Source organism: Gambusia affinis, linkage group LG16 (assembly GCF_019740435.1).
Source record: "Gambusia affinis linkage group LG16, SWU_Gaff_1.0, whole genome shotgun sequence".
NCBI lineage: Eukaryota > Metazoa > Chordata > Actinopteri > Cyprinodontiformes > Poeciliidae > Gambusia > Gambusia affinis.
In genome coordinates, this window is record NC_057883.1 from 7,224,562 (window position 1) to 7,244,666 (window position 20,105).

Below are 20,105 nucleotides of genomic sequence, written 5' to 3' on the forward strand. Positions count from 1 at the left end.
TATCAACCAATCCAACTGAAGCTGGCTCGTCCTCATCACTCGAAATATTTTCATTTTCGTTACTGGGGTGTCTGTGCCTGTCAGCTGCTTCTGGAACCACTAAGTTTCGGGCTCGTCTTCTTTGGAAATAAACCTCATCGCCTGGCACATCCAGGAATTCAGAAAAATACGTTTGTGTGGAAACTTCCCTAACTTCAGGTGGTGGATTTAATGCTCTGTGAAGGTCTTTTCTAGTCAATGGCACTCCTGAGCAAAATCGTCTCGTTTTTTCCACCAGGCCCAATGGGGAGCCGCTACAGTAGGAGGTACTTCTATCCCTTTTGGTCTCTTTCTTATAGCTGAAAAATTTCAGTCCCAATCCTTCTCTTATCCAGTTCATAGCTCCAGATAACCAATCCATTCTGTCAGATTTTACTGGTTTAATTTCTTCTCAAAACTCTTCTGAAATATCGACTGATATGTGTTGCTGGAGGCTCTCACTTTGTGAATGAAGTTGAATCAACTGAGAGATCTTTGGTATAGAACCGCCTCTGTGACGCCATAGGACGGTTTACGTATCGTGCTACGTCACTGAGTATGTTGGCAGCTGACGTCAGCAAGGTGAATCCCAGAGAACGCGAACGCCATGTCACGTGAGTTTTATTTGCAGGTAAGAGTAGAAGGCGTACATACTTACGTTTTTTTTCATGTGTAAAACTAGCAACATAGAATTGTTTGTGAATAAAAATATAGGTCTCATGTTAACATGACATAATGTATATCTGTCTGTCTGTCTTGTGTCCTCGTGTGCGTGCTACTTTAACTCTTAGGTCAAAATGAAAAAAGGACTTAAATCTCCTTATGAAATGATATTTTCAATGGTCTATGCGTTTCCAGTTTTACTGAGGGCCACATCGATGACCTTCCTGAGAGATTGACTGCCGGTGACATGCGAGACTCGGGTGGAGACCTCGGGGCAGCAGGGGCCTGTGGCTTCCTGACACTCCAAGACAAAACCTGTCAGCGCCACGATCCTCTGGGACAAAGCAGGACACACCTGAGAGAGCAACGGACACCACTGGCCCCGGGGCCACGCCCAAAGAGAACACCACACACGGCTTTGCAGAGGCCTTTGTTTAACAAAGATCTTTATTATTGTTTGTAACAGACTCCTGCAAAAAACATTTGTTTGTCAGTAACAGTTGTGATAAAACTGCTACACAACGCTAAGACATCCGGTCAATAAAACTATTTTCCTGGCAGACTGAAACAAATACTCCAGCACCAACACACACACACACACATGTTTGTGACTGCGCTGCGTCTCACAGCGCTCGGGGAATGATGGTGAACGGCAGGATGGGGCTGCTGGCCTCCAGCTCCAAGGCAGTGAGGAAACACTCGGTGGCGTCGTTCCCCTGAGCCCGCAGCACCTCGCCCAGACTGTTCCACGCCTCATGAGAAGAGCTGACCAAGCAAGAGGCAAATTACTTTCACTGATTAAATGTAAATGAGAAAAAAAAAAAGTTAATTTTGCCAAAACAAGCAGCTTGTCGCCTTCCTAAAATAATGTTATTTGTTTCCCAAAAGATGTTGTAGGCAACCAAAACAAATAAAAAAAAGTACTTAGGCCATTTTTTTAAGGAGTTGGTGATCTGAGAGTTTTGTCTTTAAGAAATACATAAAAATACATTTAAAAGAGAAGATACAGGGGAAATGTACATCTAAAGAGTTGTGATAAAAACACACCTGTTGACCTCCAAAGCTCCCCTTAGGACTTTCTCAGACAGACTGTAGTGCTTCAGCTGGTGCAGGATCACACCCTGAGCAGACCCATACACATCACCACTTAATCATTATTTATAATAACTGATAAAAGGGTTTTGTAGTCTCACTGATTTTGACCATGAAAGCATTTTTACATATAATCAGGACACAATGAAAATGTTTACCAGGATCCTAAATCACCTAAATTAAATGTCAAGAGTACAAAACAAAAATGAAAACATACTTCCAGCTTCCCTAAGACTCAGCAGGGACAGTAGTAAGCAGGAGCTAATATTCAAATGCATTTGATTAATTGATTACTCTTCACACATCTATAAATGTAGGAGCTTTCTCTGTTTGCTGCTTTGGAGTGTACCGGTGTGTGTGTGTGTGTGTGTGTGTGCGTGTGTGCGTGAGTGTGTGTGTGTGCCAAGGCAATGAAAACGTTAAATGAGCAACTGTATTCATGCCCATGAATCTGGCAATGGCTATAAAGTTATTTCAAAACTACACGGAGTCCATTATTTTACAGCGGAACAGATAAAGTGGAAAACATTTAGGGTGTCAAACAATTGCAGCAGCAGAAGTGAGATTAGATTTAGACACACCGAAGCTGCCTTATTCTAAATGTTCATGTTTATAACAGCACTGTTAGTAATAGATGGAAAAAGTATAAATTATTTTGAGAGGATGCCAAGAAAATGCTTTTTTTTTTCTCTCTAAAACAAAATATTTGACTAGCATTTTTGTGATGTTGACTTCTGGACACATTTAGAAAGTGTTTAGAAAATATGAAAGTGACTTATTTTTAAAATCTAAAGAACTGGAGGCTGCTGCTTCAAGACTTTTGCACAGACTTACCAGTCTCTGCATGGATTTAACATGAGTCGGGTTGATGGACAGGGCTTCTTCGTACCACTGCTTGGCCTCATCTAAGTTGCCTTTCAGCTCGGCTATCTGGCCCCTCATGTGCATCATGTTGTGGGAGGTGGGGGACAGGTTTGCGGCCTCCTGGGTGCACGACGTGGCCTCTTCAGGTTTCTTCATGCCGATGTACACCTCAGCTGTGACACCCAGAGAGGGGAAAGGCTGCAGACTGCCAGAAAGCGGCACTTGTTGGGAGTAAAGCCATGCCGAGATGGCACGGCATGGCTTTCAATAAGAGTTCACGTAAAATCAACGGGTGGAAGCAGACCTGCGTGAAGCCAGATCTGAGCCAGGGTCAACCAGGCGTGCGGGGGTCCGGGTTTGGGGGCGCTGCTCTGCAGGGAAGAGGCGTCCTCAGACAGAGCCTGCTCCGCCCGGCTGGCCGCTATGGACGCCGCGCGCTCCGAGCCTGCAGGGTGGAAAGATCCATGGCTTTGTGAAAACACACGAAAAGCTGCCAAAACCTACCGACTGACAGCTGAGAAGCAGTTAAGCGGAAAATGACTTTTAGTCACGCGGCCAAGAGCAGAACTCACTGACCACACCTTCAGGAACGCAATGAGGAGCTGAAGTGTGCGTTGCGTTCTGCTGCAGTGAAGAAGCTCACACCGATATGCAGTACACATCATGACACACTGTTATGGTGTTGCATAAATGAGTTAAAAAAAAAAACAAACATCATGCACAAACTACAACACACTGCTGCTTAGTAGCTAAAATCATCCAGGCTCTTTACAATCTATGTTGACGTCAGTCTGCACTGTAGTCTGTTTTTAATTTTCTGATTTTAGTCAGAACACCCAGTCATACGTGAAACACGGCAGAGATAGAGATGAAAGCGTTTATTTTAAGGTTTAAGAAAGGAAAAGAGACATTCACAGAGCACGTTATTCCTCTGGACTATCTTCCATCCAAACTGACTGGGCTGTTAAAGACTCCCAGCTGTAGTCAAAGTGACAGGCGGTTTTCACAGAGTACTGAGCATAAATGTATGACACACTTTTCAGATTTTACTTACGAAAGCATTTTAAAGTAAAGTAGACTTCTCCTCATACTTCACAGTTCTGCAGTACTTAGTGTCAGTCCATCAGACAAAATCCAAATAATAATAATAATAATAATAATAAAAAACAGGCAGGAGCATTTTTCAAGGCACTGTGATAGCGTAGCTGAAAGATCCATCCATTTTCTTGCCCCCGATGTCCGTGCGATATTGCAGAGTCGCGTCAGCCAACACAACCCTGCAGCATCCAGAGCCTTAAGGAACTCCGGGCGGATCTCATCCACCCCCGGGGCCCTAAGACCTCGTCCCCAGAGATTAGAGAGCCCAACCCAGAGTCCCCAGGCTTGGCTTCCTCAATGGAAGGTGGGATTGAGGAGGTTGTCAAAGTACCATGCCCACCGGCCCACAACGTCCCCAACGTCAGCCCACCATCCCCACTATAAACAGTGTTGGTGCTGTGCTGCTTCCCCCTCCTGAGACGCCGGATGGTGGACCAGAATCGCCTCAAAGCCGTACAGAAGTCTTTCTCCATGGCCTCTCCAAACTCCTCCCACGCCCGGGTTTTCGCCTCAGCAACAACCCGAGCCGCATGCCGCTTCGCCCGCTGAAAGATCCAGGAGCCCTTTGTGTTTGTCAGCAGGTGTGTGTTGTCTGCGCCTACCAGCGTCAGGGTCACTGATGTCAGGCAGCGACATGGCGTTGAGCTGTTGCCTCTCTGGTATGGCCCTGTCCAACAGGCTGCTGTCAAGCCCCGAATCACTGCCAACCACAAACCCCATCAGTCGAGACAAACGGGCATTCGGTTCCTGTAGCAATCATACTTTTGTTGCACTGGTGCGTGTACCTGGTGTTGGTGAGGTCGTAAAGCCTCTTCCAGAGCCGGAGCATGTGCTTACAGGTGAGCAGAGCTTCCTCCGGTCCTCTACACATAGCCTCCAGCTTCACCTTCGTATACAGCAGACTACACAGCACCAACACCATCAGCTCAGGGTCTGCCACTCCGTTAGGCAGACAGTGAACGCTGTCAGGGAATGTTTCGCTCACGTGAAGTTCTCAGGATACCCGGAGAGAGCCGTCTCTATGGTCTTGAGAGCATCCTGGTATTGCTTCTGGGCAGAAAGAAGCAGGGCCAGCAGGTGCAGGGTGTGGACGTCTTCTTCTTGTAGCTGCATCGCCCGTCGAACTTTCCCTAATGCCTCGGGGATCTACACACACACACACACACACACACACACACACGACAGGTCGTCACTAGAGTTAACATAAAACACAACCCTGTGGAGCTGAAAGGGAGGTAAATCCTTCTCTTGTGTTTTGAACGCTTCAGTTTTTGATGTTTAGCTTGTTGGCGATACCTGTCTGGTAAAAGCAAGCTGCAGTGCCAAATAAAAAGCCGCCAGATGGTCAGTGGGAGACATCCTGTGAGCTCTGCAGACGAAAAACAAAAACATTTTGTGCTCAGACGTGTTCAATCAAAAAATGACATCAGCAACTTCAACATTTTAAGAGACAAATGTGCTTATACTAACAGAACAGGACAGTTCAATGTTTAGACTTCATTCTAAAGTGTTTAGCTAAAGTGTTTTTAAGAAACACATTGAAACCTGCGAAAGGCCGACAGAGCTTTCCTCTGGTAGTCCTCCTGTGTGCTTCGCAGCGATGCTGAAAAACACACAAAATGAAAAACTTCAGATGCGACAACCACAATTACACACCCACAAGAGAACAGCACATACACCTGAGTTTTTTTTATTTTTTTATTTACATAGAGTTTAGACTCAGGTTTCATCTTTGTTTAACAAATAACCAGCGGCAAACGTCACTGCTTAGTGTCACATTTTCATCTCGCAAGTTTGGCTTTCAAGAGACGAAGCAAAGCAGGAAGTCAAAATTGGAAAATGAGTGAATTTTCTGAAGGGAATGAATGATGAGAGTGGAATATGTGGTGTTGGCTTCGTTCAGCTGAGATCAGATTTAAATTAGTGAGCAGACTTGCCATCAGTGGCTTTGAGGCTGTAAACCAAGCCGATGGCCAAGTGACCTTTGGCTTTGAACTCCGCTTCCAACGTCCTCATTTCGATCACCATCTTTGCAAACTTCTCCCCTTCGTCCAACTGAAATATCAGCGAATCAACATGTAAGACAAAACTACAAGAGGGAAACACGGTCAAAGTGAAGCTTTACTTTCTCTTCTGGAAAGAGCTGTGTGCTTCTGACCCAGTGCAGAGGACCAATGCACAGTTTAACGGCCAGCAGGGGAATGGTGGGGTCATCAGGCTTCAGGCGGACGCACTCCTTAAAAACCTTGACGGCACGGGCGGATTTGCCGGCAGCCATTAGCGACAAGCCGAACTGGTACCACAAATGGAACTCCTCGAAAGCGAACTTCATGGTTCTCTCCAAGAACTGGGGACGGCAACGCGGCCCGTTTTCTCAGGATTTGTTGGTCTACTTGGAAATATTCATTTCAGGAGTGCAGGTCAGTGTGAGTGTGTGGTTTTATTTTACCTCCGACAGCATCTTATACTGCCCCCTCTTGCCTAGCACTATGGTCAGCAGATCGTACACCGCGGACGCAGACTGTAGGCTGATGGCCCGATCGTTGCTGTCCTCAGGAGTCCTGCTCAGGACAGCGTCCTGGTTGGCCTGACACAGAAACAAACAAAGATAAATCAGTCAAATCTGCACAGCGTGACAATGTTTTACAAGTGCGACTCTATAAAGCATCTCACCACAGACTCACTGATCAGCAGCAGCAGCAGGGCTTCCTCTGTGCTATCCTGAGGACAAAACAAACTGAAATGCAGCAAGAGAGAGATGAAGATGGGCGGAGATGAGAAGAACAGAGAGACTGTTTTGAATTCCTACCAACAAATGTTATAAAAATGTCATACTTCTCTCCGGAGTATACTTGAGGGGTTCGGCTCAAGGTGTAGTTCTTGAGGTAGGTGTGCCCTTTCTTCTTGGGTTCATCCACGGGTGACTCTGTCGGAGGATCTTCCAGAGGAGACCAGTAGCTCTGTCCACACATTCCTCGGAGCAGGATTTCTGCGAGCTGTCGGGCTATCGTCTGCACAAACAATGAAACCACAGACCAAGTAGGGCAGCAAAACAGCATGAGTGCGCCGATTTGTGTCATCCATCCATCCATCCATCTTCTTCCGCTTATCCGGGTGTCGGGTCGCAGTTTCAGAAGGGAGGCCCAGACTTCCCTCTCCCCAGCCACTTCCACCAGCTCCTCCGGAGGAATCCAACAGGCGTTCCCAGGCCAGCTGAGAGACATAGTCCCTCCAGCGTGTCCTGGGTCTTCCTCCTCCCGGTGGGACGTGCCCGGAACACCTCACCAGGGAGGCGTCCAGGAGGCATCCTAACCAGATGCCCGAGCCACCTCAACTGGCCCCTCTCGACGTGAAGGAGCAGCGGCTCTACTCTGAGTCCCTCCCGGATGACTGAGCATCTCACCCTATCTCTAAGGGAGAGCCCAGCCACCCTATGGAGAAAACCCATTTCGGCCGCATGTATCCGCGATCTCGTTCTTTCGGTCATGACCCAAAGCTCATGAGCATAGATGAGGGTGGGAACATAGATCGACCGGTAAATCGAGAGCTTCGCTTTTTGGCTGAGCTCTCTCACGACGGACCGGTACAGCGCCCGCTTGACGGCAGACGCTGCACCAATCCGCCTGTCGATCTCCTGCTCCCTTCTTCCCCCATTCGTGAACAAGATCCCGAGATACTTGAACTCCTCCACTTGGGGCAGGACACCCCCCCCCCCTGACCCGGAGAAGGCACTCGTGATGTTCAACTTAAATGGCAAATAGAATGAATCAGCAAAATCCAGCATGAAGGTTTTAACATTTAAATAACCATGTCGCAATAAGCAATTAATGCTGATAATAAATTTAAATGAATTTACATTCTGAGAATTGATGTTTTTTTGAAAGTGAGGCCATTTTATTTACTGTTGTGTGTGTGATTTATTTCTCTGTTTAATTTATTCTTTTTGATTGTGATTACTTAAAATGTCTTCCAGTTAAGGTGTGGAGTGTTCTGGACAAAATGAAAGTTTATTACACTTTGTGAACTTGTATTGTGTCATTGTCAGTAGAGTACTAGAAAAAGGTCTCAAAACAACATTACTATTGTTAACGTGGAAGGTCTACATTTAAGTAGTAATTATTCTTCTCAAATCTGAAAGGCTGTCAAACACAAACTCATCCAACTACATGCAAATTATTTAGGATTTTTGGAATTAGCAGCTGAGAAGAAAAAAATCTGACAGAAAGAGACAGAGAGAGCGAGACAGACAGACATTCTCCCCAATGAATTCTCACCATGCGAAGGTTCTGGGTGGTTCTGGTTTCAACGGCCTGGAGAATCTCCCGAAATCTGCCCATAACCTGCATCAGGTTTCTGCACAGAAAAAAAAAAAAAACGACAAAAGAGATTCTGTGGCTTTTCCGGGTTCACATGCCTCCATGTTCTTAAGATTTGGCATCTCATGTTTTACAAATTTTAAAAGTAGAAAATATTTCCTTTTTTATAGCTAAAATCATATTATCAACTGACTTGAGAATTTAATAGTGATCTTTAAGATTCCTTTCACTGACTGATGGACACAGACCAATATGATTTTATTCAAATTTTTTTTTCCAGGACCCAAAGTAAACTTGCATTAATATCTATTCTTGCCTTTTCTCCATCCATGTGTCTTACCCGTTGTGAAAGTGAATGATGTGGGCCCTCTGCAGGCCTGTCTCCAGAAAGTAGCTCAGTTCCAGGTCCTGAGTCGGTGGTCCTGGCTTTGGGCTGCGCTTCTGAATCCCAGCTGACGATGCCTACAGAAGCAGAAACACAACACAACAGCAAAAGTCAGGAAACTGTCAAGACAAAATTACAGAAATTTATGCTTGATTTTTGTCCAAATCAGTAGAAACTAACAGAGAGGACCTTTATATAGCTTCATATATCTGTTGGTTTCCCACTGTTCAGGCTTTCTGTATATAAAGACGGCTCTGTTTGTCAGCTGGCCATCATGAGCAGAAGCACATTTATCAAACTTGCTCACTGCCAGTGTAATAATCATCACACTCCCACTAGGATGGCACAACGTTTCCTGGCTCTAGAAGCAGCTGCTGAGTCTTCGTGTTCTAGTTTCTCCCCTCAAACACAAACCTTCTCCGCTTCCTGCAGGTACAGCAAAGCGATGTCTCCAGACTTTTCATAGCAGGTGATGATTTCCTGCTCCCGTGCTGCTGAGCTCCGATTGGTCGACGGAGAGGAATCCGGGATCTTCTCTAGACACATGCCTGGGAGAGGTCAGCGAAACGGAAAAGGAAACAAAAATGTGACAGACGTTTCAGTACGCTTAACTGCATCATGTCTCAAAATACAGTTTTAAAATCTTAACATATCAGATTAATTCAGTTGAGTTAGAGCGGCGGTTTTCAAAGTGTGAGGCGCGCCTCCCCTGGGGGGCGCCAGAGCACTTTAGGGGAGGCGCGGTGCGAGGGAAAAAATAAACCGGAAAAGCTATCTGCTTGCTGTCTACTGATGTGAGAGAAACGTCTTTTATGCACACGATCAACTCTGTGGATTTAGGAAAAAGTTGGTACTGTGGGGTACGCGTGTGAAGTGGGGACCAGTGGAAATGTTTCCCACCTTAGAGGATGTTTTGGCCAGTGATGTCAGTGACGTTACGGACGTCAAACCACTTTTTTCAGTAACGAGTAATCTAACGCGTTGCTATTTCAAATCCAGTAGTCAGACTACAGTTACTTATTAAAATCATTTTTGCGTTACTGCGTTACTATCTTCTTTTGTTATTTAATCGTTATTTCCTCGACGCGTCTTGTCGAGTGACCGACGTCTCTATGCGACAGAAATGTAAACAATGGAGGTAGATGAGCATTTTGTTGGTGGAAAAACTGGAACTATTTTGAGTTTCTGTCGCCAAGTCCGATTATTATAAGCGGCTTTGGACTTCATTTTTTAAAGTCGCTTGCCGATTTAATGAGTGGCGGGTTGCGCTTTTTGGGCTCGTTTTTGAACGTGAAGTTGCTCATTTGGGCTTGGAAATAAGCAGAGACTCATAATAAATCCCAGAATTTGTCCGTCATTAAGGTAGTTTTACTCAGTCTCTCCCTGTTCATCATTTCCCGGATGATCCGTCCCGCTGTGTCTTTGTTAATGTCAAGTTAATGTATTACCTCTGAAAGACGTCGAGCTTCGCGTTGCGCTCCACAAAACTACAAACATCGAGACCAATATGAACAGCGCAATAAACGTGAAAACAGCCACGAATGAACGTGTCCGTAGTTGCCAATAGTTATAATGGCAATTTAACTCTATTCTAGTTATTAATATTAAGATAAGTGTCACAAATCTGTGCAGCCATCTGAGCTGTGGAGCTGTAGGAGGAGCTCTGTGCGCTGCGACATCAAACGCAGAACCTGGAGGGGGGGGGGGGGGGGGGTCTTTAAAATCCTTCTTAGAGTTTTCCAGACAACAGTGGACCACACAAATTACTCAGGTTTTTTATTTTTTGTACAATCTCCTCTTCAGTTCAGCCTTATCAGTGGAGACACATTGTTGATCTAATCATTATAAAATAGCTTACAATTAGGTATTGGCAAAGATCAATGTTATTTTCACAGGAGGCGGTACGTTGTTGTCAGCAGCTGCTGAAAGTAACTAAAAAGTTACTTTTAATGTAACTTAGTTACTTTCCAAGTCAAGTAGTCAGTAATATAACTAAGTTACTTTTTCAAGGAGTAATCAGTAGTCCGATTATAGTTACTTTTTCAAAGTAACTATGCCAACACTGGTTTTGGCCAGAGCGGGGCTGAAGGTGGAGTTTTTACAACTGAACTGTGACATGGAGCTCATGTCACAGTTCGGGGGTGGGGGGCACAGCAGGCATTGTGCTTCTTGGAGAGGGGCTCACCCTTTCATATTTTGAAAACTCCTGAGTTAGAGAAGTACAGTGCTGCCCCCGTGTGGAGATAAAAGGCATTGCTACAGAGATTGGATCTGAGATGTGGAAGTGGATGTTAAGAAGGTCATGAGGTACAAATGATTCCCGAGCGTGTCTGTGTTTACCTTTGGTGGCGTAGGCCTCTGCTATCATAGACAGTCTGTACACAGGAGCTCCAACCAGCTGCAGGTCGTCCAGGTTCACCTGGCTGTAGTGACCTGGAAAAGCAGAACTTCTCTGTTCAGTTCCTGGACTGTGGACGTCTATTAGAACAAGAATCAGCTCTTCAAAGAGGCCAAACATCTGTATTAAAGTCTTCTTGTTCAGCACACTGGGTTCGTACATAATCTGGAAAAAGGTATTTTAAAATATGATGAGATGCTAAGAAACAGCATCCAGCAAAGACCTGAAACAGGACCTGACAGATTCACCGCCTAAATCCTTAGAAACAAATTAATCAAGTGACAAATTTTTAAGTTCAGCAGTACGGAAGCCCTTAGGGGATGTGAAGAATTTTTTTTTTTCGGGGGTCATTGTACTTTCTCCCATTATATAAGGCTTTCCTGAGGTTTCCCCCATATATGTTAATATCTCGTTGTGAAATAAAAATATATATAAAAATATAAAAAACGTTTTATATCTCTTTCTTTATGATAGAGATGCGCCACAAACCTATGATACAAACTTTCCGTGGGTAGGAAAGATGAAAAAATACATCCAAACTACTTGGACTATGTCTGAGTTATTATCGCGGGATAATAAGTCATCTGACAGTTTTGATTGTGTCTCTTTAGTGAACGGTTTAAAGAGCCGTTTTCATCTCAACCTCATACAAACAGACATAAACATGCAGTGAAGAAATGGATTTTCAATCAGTTTTCTTTTTTCGCACCAAAGAGTTAAGAATAAACACTGATGCTCTATAAATGTCTAAACATTTGAAATTGAAAATTGACATTTGTGACTGTATGCAAAATACACCAGCAAATATTGCAGTTAGCAATATTGCGAGGTAATGCAAAAGAAAAGATTCTCTCCATGTCCCCCATATGTCTCTGTACACCAACATTTAAAGTAAGAAACCATCAAACAAAAAACAAAAAGACAATGATTACTTAAAGCTTCACTGTGTTCTCCCTCGATATAGCAGAGTTTGGCCATCAGCAGGCTGGCTTCCTGGAGGTAATCGGCCTGAAGAAAAGTTAGATGAAAAGAGTTACGTTTGTACAAGAAAGTCATCCAGTCAGCGACGCATCAGGTGCTCCTTTCAGAGTTTTACCCTGAGGTTTCCTCGGTCCATAGCAGCCGTAAGGTGATTCTTGACCTCCACCAGTTCGACCTGTGTGCCTGGGGGGCTCGAATCCCGTGTTATGGGATGCTCCTTCAGGTACGCCTGGAGCTTGGATTCCCCCAACAGCAGCTCAGCTAAATCAGCTACACACAGAAAGGCAAAGCACTTGAAGAACGACAGCAACTAGCAAAGAATTTTTAAAAAAAAATGACATGTTGCTACTTCACAGGAGAAAAAATAGTAGTGTAAGCACCAAATACAATACCAGAAAAAAAAAAGCATAAATGGGAGAGTTTTATCCAAAATTATACATTTTTATAAGAATATATCAGTGGTCTCCATTTAACAGGACAGAAAATATTCTGAGCTTGAACAAGTAACACAGAAACAACGCAAATACCAGGAAGACTTAGGTACCAAGAAAAGCTGAAGCAGTCCCTAATCCAAGTACAGATCCTAGTCACAAACCAGTGCTCAAAGCTCCAGTGGATCAAGTTTATTTCCATAACAAGAGCATTAGTCAAAAATAAATAAAATAAAATAAAATAAAAATCAGCAAGTCTAGTCTCCGCCATAACACAGACTAGACTTCTGTCAAGAGTTTGGTTTTAGTCTACAACATAATGGCACATGTTATAGAAGAATGTGAAAATATCCAAAGTAGTACTTTGCAGATCTTTGTTTTACACACAAGTTATACTGGAACATTATGACTTATTGGCCTCTTTACTTTAGCAGATCCTGTTTTAAATGCTACCCTTTAATTTGTGGAAGTCCCTATCAGAACAGACGTTTCAGGTACTGAAAAACATGAACTATTTGACAGAGGGATGGAGATCTGTTAGCAGAGACTGACTGATGGTTTCCTGTTAATGGAGTTATCCTTCATCTTTTAGCCACAGGCTAATGTTATTATTATTATTAATGTTATTAATAATAACAATATTAGCCTCAGGTAAAAGCTTTTGTTAGAGCAGATTGTAAAAGTTCACAGCTGTTGCCAGAATTTTCCATCCCCTCCTCATGAGGACGATTGAAATTGAAATTCAAGTTCACCGACTATACTAACTGACTTTCTGTCTCCCCCTGTGTGTCTCACTCACAGCTGGCAGAGGACTGATTACCATAGCAACGGAACACAGAGCAGGGGTCGCGTCTGCTTAGGACTACAAATACGCCATCGCTGTAGTTCTAACTATGGTGGAAGACTCAGTTAAAATAGACAAAACATTTAGAACTACTGGCTGTTTTGGCCAGTTAATAACTGATTTAATCCAAACTCATAAGATTAGTGTAGCCCTTTAAAATAAAGCTTACAGAAAATTTCTAAATAAAAGCCTGAATATTTCTCTCAGGGCTTTGTCCTCTTTTTCTCTCAGCTTAGTGTATTGCGGTTCTATCGGAGAGGAGAAAAAGCCCTCTCTTATGCTTCAAATGCTTTTTGGATCGGCCTTGTGGTTCCTGAACGGGAAGGAGTTGTTCGGCCTGCTTTTTTCAGAAAAACTAACAAAGGATTAGGATTCTGTCTCTCCCTGTGTGTTTCACTCACATGACAGTTGAGCTGGTCTTTAGAACTACAAAGACTGAAGGTTAGAACTACAACATGGTGGAACTGTCAGTTACTACAGAGGAGGACTGAACTGGCCTTTAGAACTACTTGTGTTTTGAGCATTATAGAACCGATTTAAGACAATCACTGTTACTCATGGGATTAGTTTGGCCCTTCGAAATGAAGCTTACTGGAAATTTCAAAATAAAAGCCATGACATTTTTTACATCAAGTAATTGCACAGCAAGGTAGTTTTTTTTAGACTTTTAGCTTAAATAAGCTATTAGCTATTTTTCTTACTTATTAGCCATGTTTAGTATACTGAATGGAGCAAGTAGATTACAGAAATCATTCTAATAATACCTCACATGCTACTGACAGCATTTAGGCTTACATTAGCATTTTGGCTAATTTTAGCTTATGCATTAATTTTAACATACTGAATGGTGCAAGTCCATGTTAGTCAACATCCTTGTGATTCTCCACATGCTACTTTGGAATTTTTTTTAGCTAAGCTTAGCACTTATGCTCATTTTTAGCCTCATTTTTAGCCAAATCACATTTAACGGGCACATTTTGGCAGGCCCCGGTTAAATTACTTCAGGAATTTTCTAGTTTCTGATTTTTTTTATCTTTAGTTCTAACCATTTTATTGCCACTGAACAAAACAAAGTGCAAAACATCCTGTGTTATGAGATGTTGCTGTAAGGAAGTAGGAAAGATCCAGGCCGGGGGAAGAGCGGGCTGATGAATAAATGCTAACGCTGCGGGAGGAGCTTCCTACCTTTGGATTTCGTCAGCCGCTGGACCAATTGCGGGATTTGTTCCCACCTCCCCTCCGAGCGGCAGCGCTGGAATTCTGTCTCCAGTGGTGACCCAGATGACATGTTTCCTGACTGAGGGAAAGACTGGATTCGGTCACAAACACCACAACAGGCTCCCTGTCAGAAAATCTGATCCGGTGCTGAGATACACTACCTGCAGCCCCGAGAATTGACGGGAGATACAGCCAATTCTCAGTATCCTCAGTATCTCCCGCCAATACTAGAGATTGCTCCCCTGAATCAGGTTGCCACCCTTCCCGTAAAATACGGTGTCGTCCCTTATTTGGCCGTTAAATGCTCGTTCCGTATTGAACCGATACATAACTGTCCGATAGAAACGCCTATCATACACACATCAACACTTAAGTTTAACAATAATGACCAAAATAAAACACAGGCAATATTAAGGTCAGCTAAATTCTCGTGGTTATAACTGTCACAGCAGTTATAAAGGAGATGGAGTTTGTGGCATAAAAATACAAATTTATGAGAAAAAAGTACTATACCGAATATTATCCAAATACCAACATGGCAATGGCGCCTATAACAGTGACCAACCAAGCTGTTTTTGTGGCCTCATAAGAGTTATCTTTTATCCTACATGTGTTTCTCTCCAGCACCTGTAACGTAATAGATTGGCTCTATTACATTGGCTCCAGTCTTGACCGGCCGGTAAAAGTGACGTCGCTCCAGGAGGAGGGGCTTTCTCCCAATAGAATGCTTTACGTCACGCAAGCGATCTTCTGGCTAACACCTCTTCCCGAGCCAAGTTACAAAGCTTTCAGCTTAAACTTGATCCAATTTATATTAAAAAAGCAAAAGGAGGTAAGTTCTTAGAGTCTACTTTACTCTTTCTGAGTGTACACATACATTTAAAGTTATATATACACTTTATATATAATGAGGCAGAAATGGCAGATGGCTTTTTTGTTTTGCACAAAAACAAGACATTTATTCAAGTGTTCTCCAGCACAAGTACATACAGAGCCTTTATCTTGTCTCTGGACACTAAACATAAGTATGGGGGGAGTCACGCGGAGAATGGGTGCTACATTTGCTGTATGAACTGTTCTTGAGGGGGGTGGGGGAAATAAAAGCATATATAGGCCATAAAACAGTTATGGCAGAAAGAAAGCCAAAAAGAGTGTCAACAGTATCACACCGTATTGACCTTCATTTAACAGTAAAAAACAAACACAAAAAACTGGTTGGTGATACAAAAATAAAGGGCAAAAAATAAAAGGCATCAGTTCAAAACAACAGCATGATAATAGACATGAATATTACAGCCTGGAATGTAGGGTTAAGAACAATGTGTGTAAAGCATACAGTATGCAATAGTAAAAATGATTACTGTTTTTTTTTTTCTCACACAATTTCCCACAGATAAAGCACCAACTACAGCAATCTAGCAATCTATAGTCTAAAACAATATAGGAAACCTTTCTTTACTGTTACTCCTTTTTTTTTTCAAGTACAAAGTTAAAATGCCTTTGTTAATATATTTGTATGACTGACATAACAGGTCTTTTTTTCATCACTACAAAGAACTCAAAACAGTCATTGTCATTTTCATTTCTCTCCCAATTAAATATATGTTTCTGGATAAGATAGACTGTTTAGCACCATTGGAAACAACTACAATCCCTCTTTTTACATAAGCAGAAAGGAAAACCATTAAAATTCAAACTAAAATAAAAGTAAACACCACCAGGTAGGGCTGTGCGCCAACACTGAGACCATTATGCTTAAAGCTGTCCACTGGCCAGTGCTAACATCACAAAGAGATTGAATCTGGATTCACACAGACTGGGATGGAAAAGCTAACGTCTAATGTTTAAAGCAAGTTCTGAATCAGATTTTTGATTATTTTTTACTTTTATCACAAAAAAAAATGTGTTGTTGATGATATATATTAGGAAAGAATATTTATACATCTTATGTGAAATAATAATAAAAAGAACAAAGATGAATTGGAAAACAGTGACTGAAAATTTATATTTACAAAATGTAAAAAAAAAAAAAAATGTACAAAGATGAAGGGATGTTGGGTTTTTCTTTTGTTTCAGAGCAGGAAAAATATGACTCTTCTGTGAGGACAAAAATTATGGCGATAAGGTCACTTAAGAAAGTAATTACATAGAGAAATAAAATTTTAAAAATTTCAATCTTAAATACGATATAGATTAAGTGATGACATCTGCTTTCATTAGGCTCTTTAAATCTTTTGAGAGCTGAAATCTTTGTCAAACACTAAGTCAGTTTTTTGTTTTGACAAACCGCGGCGTCGAGCCTCCTGATTTAGCTTGTAGTTTAAAATCAGGAGCAACGGCCTCCCTCTAGTTTTGAGGGTGGCTGTGATCCACTCTAAAATGTTTCAAGGAAATACCAGTGGCCCGACACCAAATACAGACGAAAAGCAGATGACATAATATTTAGACTCTGGCAGACGTTTTTCTTCTTCTACATTCGCTGAGTTTGGGCGGTAACTAGGCATGAGCCGCTTACAGGTCCTAAGGTATCCCGAAGTTTTTAAAACATTACCGTTTTAAGCCTGATTTTTAAAAAAGTCCATCATACCATTTCCTATGGTTTAAAATCATTTTCAAAGAGAAAGCCCAGAAAAAGTGCTTGAGTAACTGAAGTTAACTTTCCTGGCTGTAACGCGCTACAAATTTAGCTTTAGCAAAAAATATTTCCGGTCACAAACAGCTCGGAGAGTTGTGTGAAAGGCGTGGAAATTAAAGAAGCACCGCCTATCGCTCTTTTTAAGATAGTGCTAATTTAAAAGTATAATTGGCAAGCTACGAGCAGCTTGTCTGCTCTGACGGAGCAGAGAGCCTGACTAATTCCCAAGCTAGCATGAGCTTGTTACATATTAGCTTAGAAAGAAAACAACTAAATTTGTCAGTTGTTTACGCTCTATTTTCGCTTAAGTCTACGACAAAGTACGTTATAGTTAACCCTATATTACACTAATTATCAATAGATTGCATTACTTTAGCAGCAGAAGGAATAATTGTTGCCTTTTTCATCTGATAAAAGCAATTAGATCTTGTTATTGATTCTTATTCTTAACTTTTTTGAACAAATACCAAGAAACCGTGGTATTTTCACTCAAAGTCACATCGACCCATGCCTAGTGGTGAGAGGGTTCGCTGCTGCTTTAAAATCGAGTACAATATGAACGATGGAGGAAAAGGAAAGGTCAACAAACATCAATCCACCAACTGTACACGGTCCAATAACAAGTTTCACATATCAAAACCCATACTTGTACTTCTATTGGCACAGCCCTACTGAATACAAAAAGTATTACACAAGGGTAGATCAGTTCACATCATAAAACTAAACAAAAAAAATAATAAAAGAAATAAAAATTCACAAGAATTATCATTTAATAATGATTAAAAAAAATGATCAGGAAAACAAGAAAGTATACATATAAAAGTGCTTATAATGTTGATAAAACAGCACAAAATTGCTATAAAAGGTAGAAGAACCTTGTGAAGCCGCACCATGTTGTTGAGTTTTTGCACCTGACAGTTTTTTTTTTTCAGTTCAGAGAGGCGGACGTTGAGGAGGACGGTCACCGGGCCTCCAGCAACAGCGCTTACTAACAGTTGTACAGTAACATCGTTAGGGTGACACTAGAAAAAAGCAGCTCACCGGACACTTAAAAAGATTTTTGTTGTTGTTGTTGTTTGTTTTATTTATTTATTTTTTTAATGACAGGAAACATCATTCCCCATGTGGCTAGCTTCACTTCCTGTTTGTGCAGATGCAGGCCTTGGGCCTGAGTGCAGAAAGGCTGGGAGACCAAATGAGCACCAGTAGAAACAGTACAAAAGTTGTAAAAGAGGACAGGCTCTGCGTTGCAGTTTAAAGTCTGTTTTTTTTTTTTTTTTTTGCAGAACTGAGTACAGTTTTTTTTCTTCAATTAAATGTAAAAACATCCAGCAGAAGTCTTTCAAGCAACAGGTTAAAGAGCTCTGTGTTGTCTAAAGTCGTAGTGCCACATGGGCTATGATGTCTGCCATCATCTTGTAGCACCATGGTGTTGTAACCATATTACAGTAGTACCTTTATTACCTTCAGCTGTATATAGAAACCGTAAACAAAGAGGTATTTGTGATCTGGTGTTTTGGATTTTCAGAGACACGGCCCTCGCCGACGCCGAAGCGGGAAAAACAAAACAAAACAAAAAAAAAAAACAAATCTCACATCTCCGTTTGAGGCTCAGTAGCTGGAAGCACGGCCGCAGCGGCGCCGACGCGTTTCACGCACCCGAAACGCCGTCCCCATGCTTCTCGAAAGATTTCCGTCTCTTTAGCAAAACGCGTTCGGCGCTCGAGTGTCTCAGTGTCTCAAGACGAAAGCGTAGTCTCAAGAATATGATGGGGGAATTTTGTTCTCTTTTGATACAACCAATCAAACAACCTTTCTCAATAAAAAGAAAGAAAAAACCCCCAACATTTCAAAGGTGGAGAAAAACGCAGTTAAATGTTTTGCTTTGTAAAGATAACGCAATTTCAGCTTAAATTTGCATCTAGAGGTTTGCTTACAAAGCTAAAAGTTTCTTTTGCGCCTAAAACGATTCTCATCAATTTTGGGATGAGAATATTTATCTTGAAACCACTTTTTGGTTGGCTGTCCAAACATTAACTTCAAGATTTCGGGAATAGAAAATTTTTCCTTTTTGGTTAGTTTAGGTTTATGTATTCTCTCCACATTGTCATTATTTTTTCAAGCTGGACCCTATTTAGGGGAGTCCTGATGTGGAAAAGCTAAGATCTCAGAATCTCTAGTTAGTGTTGAAGAGTACAGTACAGATTTACAATATTTCAGGTTTTGCACAAGAACTAATCAAGCCACCACTAGTAAAAAATTAAAAGAGTTAAAAGTTTGCACCGAAACAAACACCAAACGAAAACAAGAAGCGGACCAAATATTTCAAACGAGAAGAAAAGTTTAGCTTTGTGATCCAAACGTTTTCATTCAAAATAAAAACTTTTGGATTTGCAAGCAAACTGAGTTTTTTTTCTCTTGTTCTTCGCAAAGTAACAGTATGTCCAATTTGTATAGTTTTGGTTTAAAATGTCTTTTTTTTTTCAGTGAGAAACGTTTTGACTCGTCGTTTCAAAAAGGAACAAAATTCCACTCAAACAAGTATAGCTCGCACAAAGATATAAACAATATTCGATAACAATGCTAAAAGGTAAAAATAACAACAAAAAAAAACAACAACCCAAAATTAAATAGAATAAGAATTACAATTCAAATACAAGAGATAATGTGAATCTATGTCAATGTTTGCAAATTATACGTATAAGTATAATCTGAGAATCAAGGCTCTTATTATTTCTAGTTCCTAAATAGCCCGAAAGGCAACGTCTCGCTCCTCAAACACAGGCAAAGTAATCTTTAAGTGGTGCAAACAGGTGGCGGATGACGGGGACGCTCCACGCTCGGCCCAGGAGCCTCTGCCTCGCCAGTCGGCTCATGTTGGAAACGTCTGTATAGTGGACCGGGAAGCCGAAAACCCTGACGAGAGAAACCACAAGCGAACAGTTTGAGACGGAGAAATCCAAGGCCAAAAGACAAGACAATCATCTTCACCTGGAAACCCTCGCATTACAGTTTGTCTGGGAAGTCATTGTCACAGTTCGAATCAAATCTGAATGAGGTTGAGCAACGCATTTTAAGCGATAACGTTAGATCCTGGGGAAAAAAACAAAACAAAAAACTGGTGTTCCACAGGGAGCCATTTCAGATCCCATTATTTTTAGC

The 20,105-nt window shown here is 41.9% G+C and overlaps 2 protein-coding genes across 17 annotated transcripts in view; both read right to left on the reverse strand.

Annotated features, from left to right (window-relative positions):
* Positions 1-1,109: 1,109 nt before the first annotated feature.
* LOC122845959 (tetratricopeptide repeat protein 7B-like) lies at positions 1,110-15,016 on the reverse strand. 6 transcript variants are annotated; one of them, XM_044142553.1, is made up of 22 exons: positions 14,936-15,016; positions 14,276-14,387; positions 11,931-12,085; positions 11,767-11,842; positions 10,777-10,869; positions 8,851-8,984; positions 8,392-8,513; positions 8,010-8,088; positions 6,571-6,746; positions 6,409-6,472; positions 6,185-6,322; positions 5,894-6,082; positions 5,673-5,790; positions 5,281-5,338; positions 5,032-5,104; positions 4,721-4,881; positions 4,521-4,637; positions 4,338-4,435; positions 2,942-3,082; positions 2,608-2,810; positions 1,729-1,802; positions 1,110-1,446 (listed from the first exon to the last, which is right to left on the reverse strand). In XM_044142553.1, the coding sequence occupies exons 2-22, from the start codon at positions 14,376-14,378 to the stop codon at positions 1,305-1,307; spliced, it is 2,514 nt and encodes an 837-aa protein (XP_043998488.1). In that variant the 5' UTR covers positions 14,379-14,387; positions 14,936-15,016; the 3' UTR covers positions 1,110-1,304. The 6 variants fall into 6 exon arrangements, with proteins under 6 accessions (XP_043998488.1, XP_043998487.1, XP_043998489.1 ...); XM_044142552.1 differs by lacking the exon at positions 14,936-15,016 and adding an exon at positions 14,822-14,926; XM_044142554.1 differs by lacking the exon at positions 14,936-15,016 and adding an exon at positions 14,470-14,676.
* Positions 15,017-15,234: 218 nt separating this feature from the next.
* Positions 15,235-20,105, reverse strand: part of dnmt3ab (DNA (cytosine-5-)-methyltransferase 3 alpha b) — a 47,434-nt gene continuing 42,563 nt past the window's right edge. For all 11 annotated transcript variants that reach the window (XM_044142564.1, XM_044142559.1, XM_044142565.1 and 8 more), the window contains one exon: positions 15,235-19,859. In XM_044142564.1, the coding sequence (XP_043998499.1) occupies positions 19,718-19,859 (142 nt within the window). In that variant the 3' untranslated portion in view covers positions 15,235-19,717. The remainder of the gene's footprint in view (positions 19,860-20,105) is intronic.

Excerpts from the sequence above, each read along its gene's own strand:
- LOC122845959 (XM_044142553.1), bottom strand. The coding sequence starts at position 14,378 with ATGTCATCTGGGTCACCACTGGAGACAGAATTCCAGCGCTGCCGCTCG. Across the intron at positions 4,882-5,031 it reads AGCTTGCTTTTACCAGACAG|ATCCCCGAGGCATTAGGGAA; the intron begins GTATCGCCAACA and ends GTGTGTGTGTAG. Across the intron at positions 1,803-2,607 it reads TTAAATCCATGCAGAGACTG|GGTGTGATCCTGCACCAGCT; the intron begins GTAAGTCTGTGC and ends GGGTCTGCTCAG.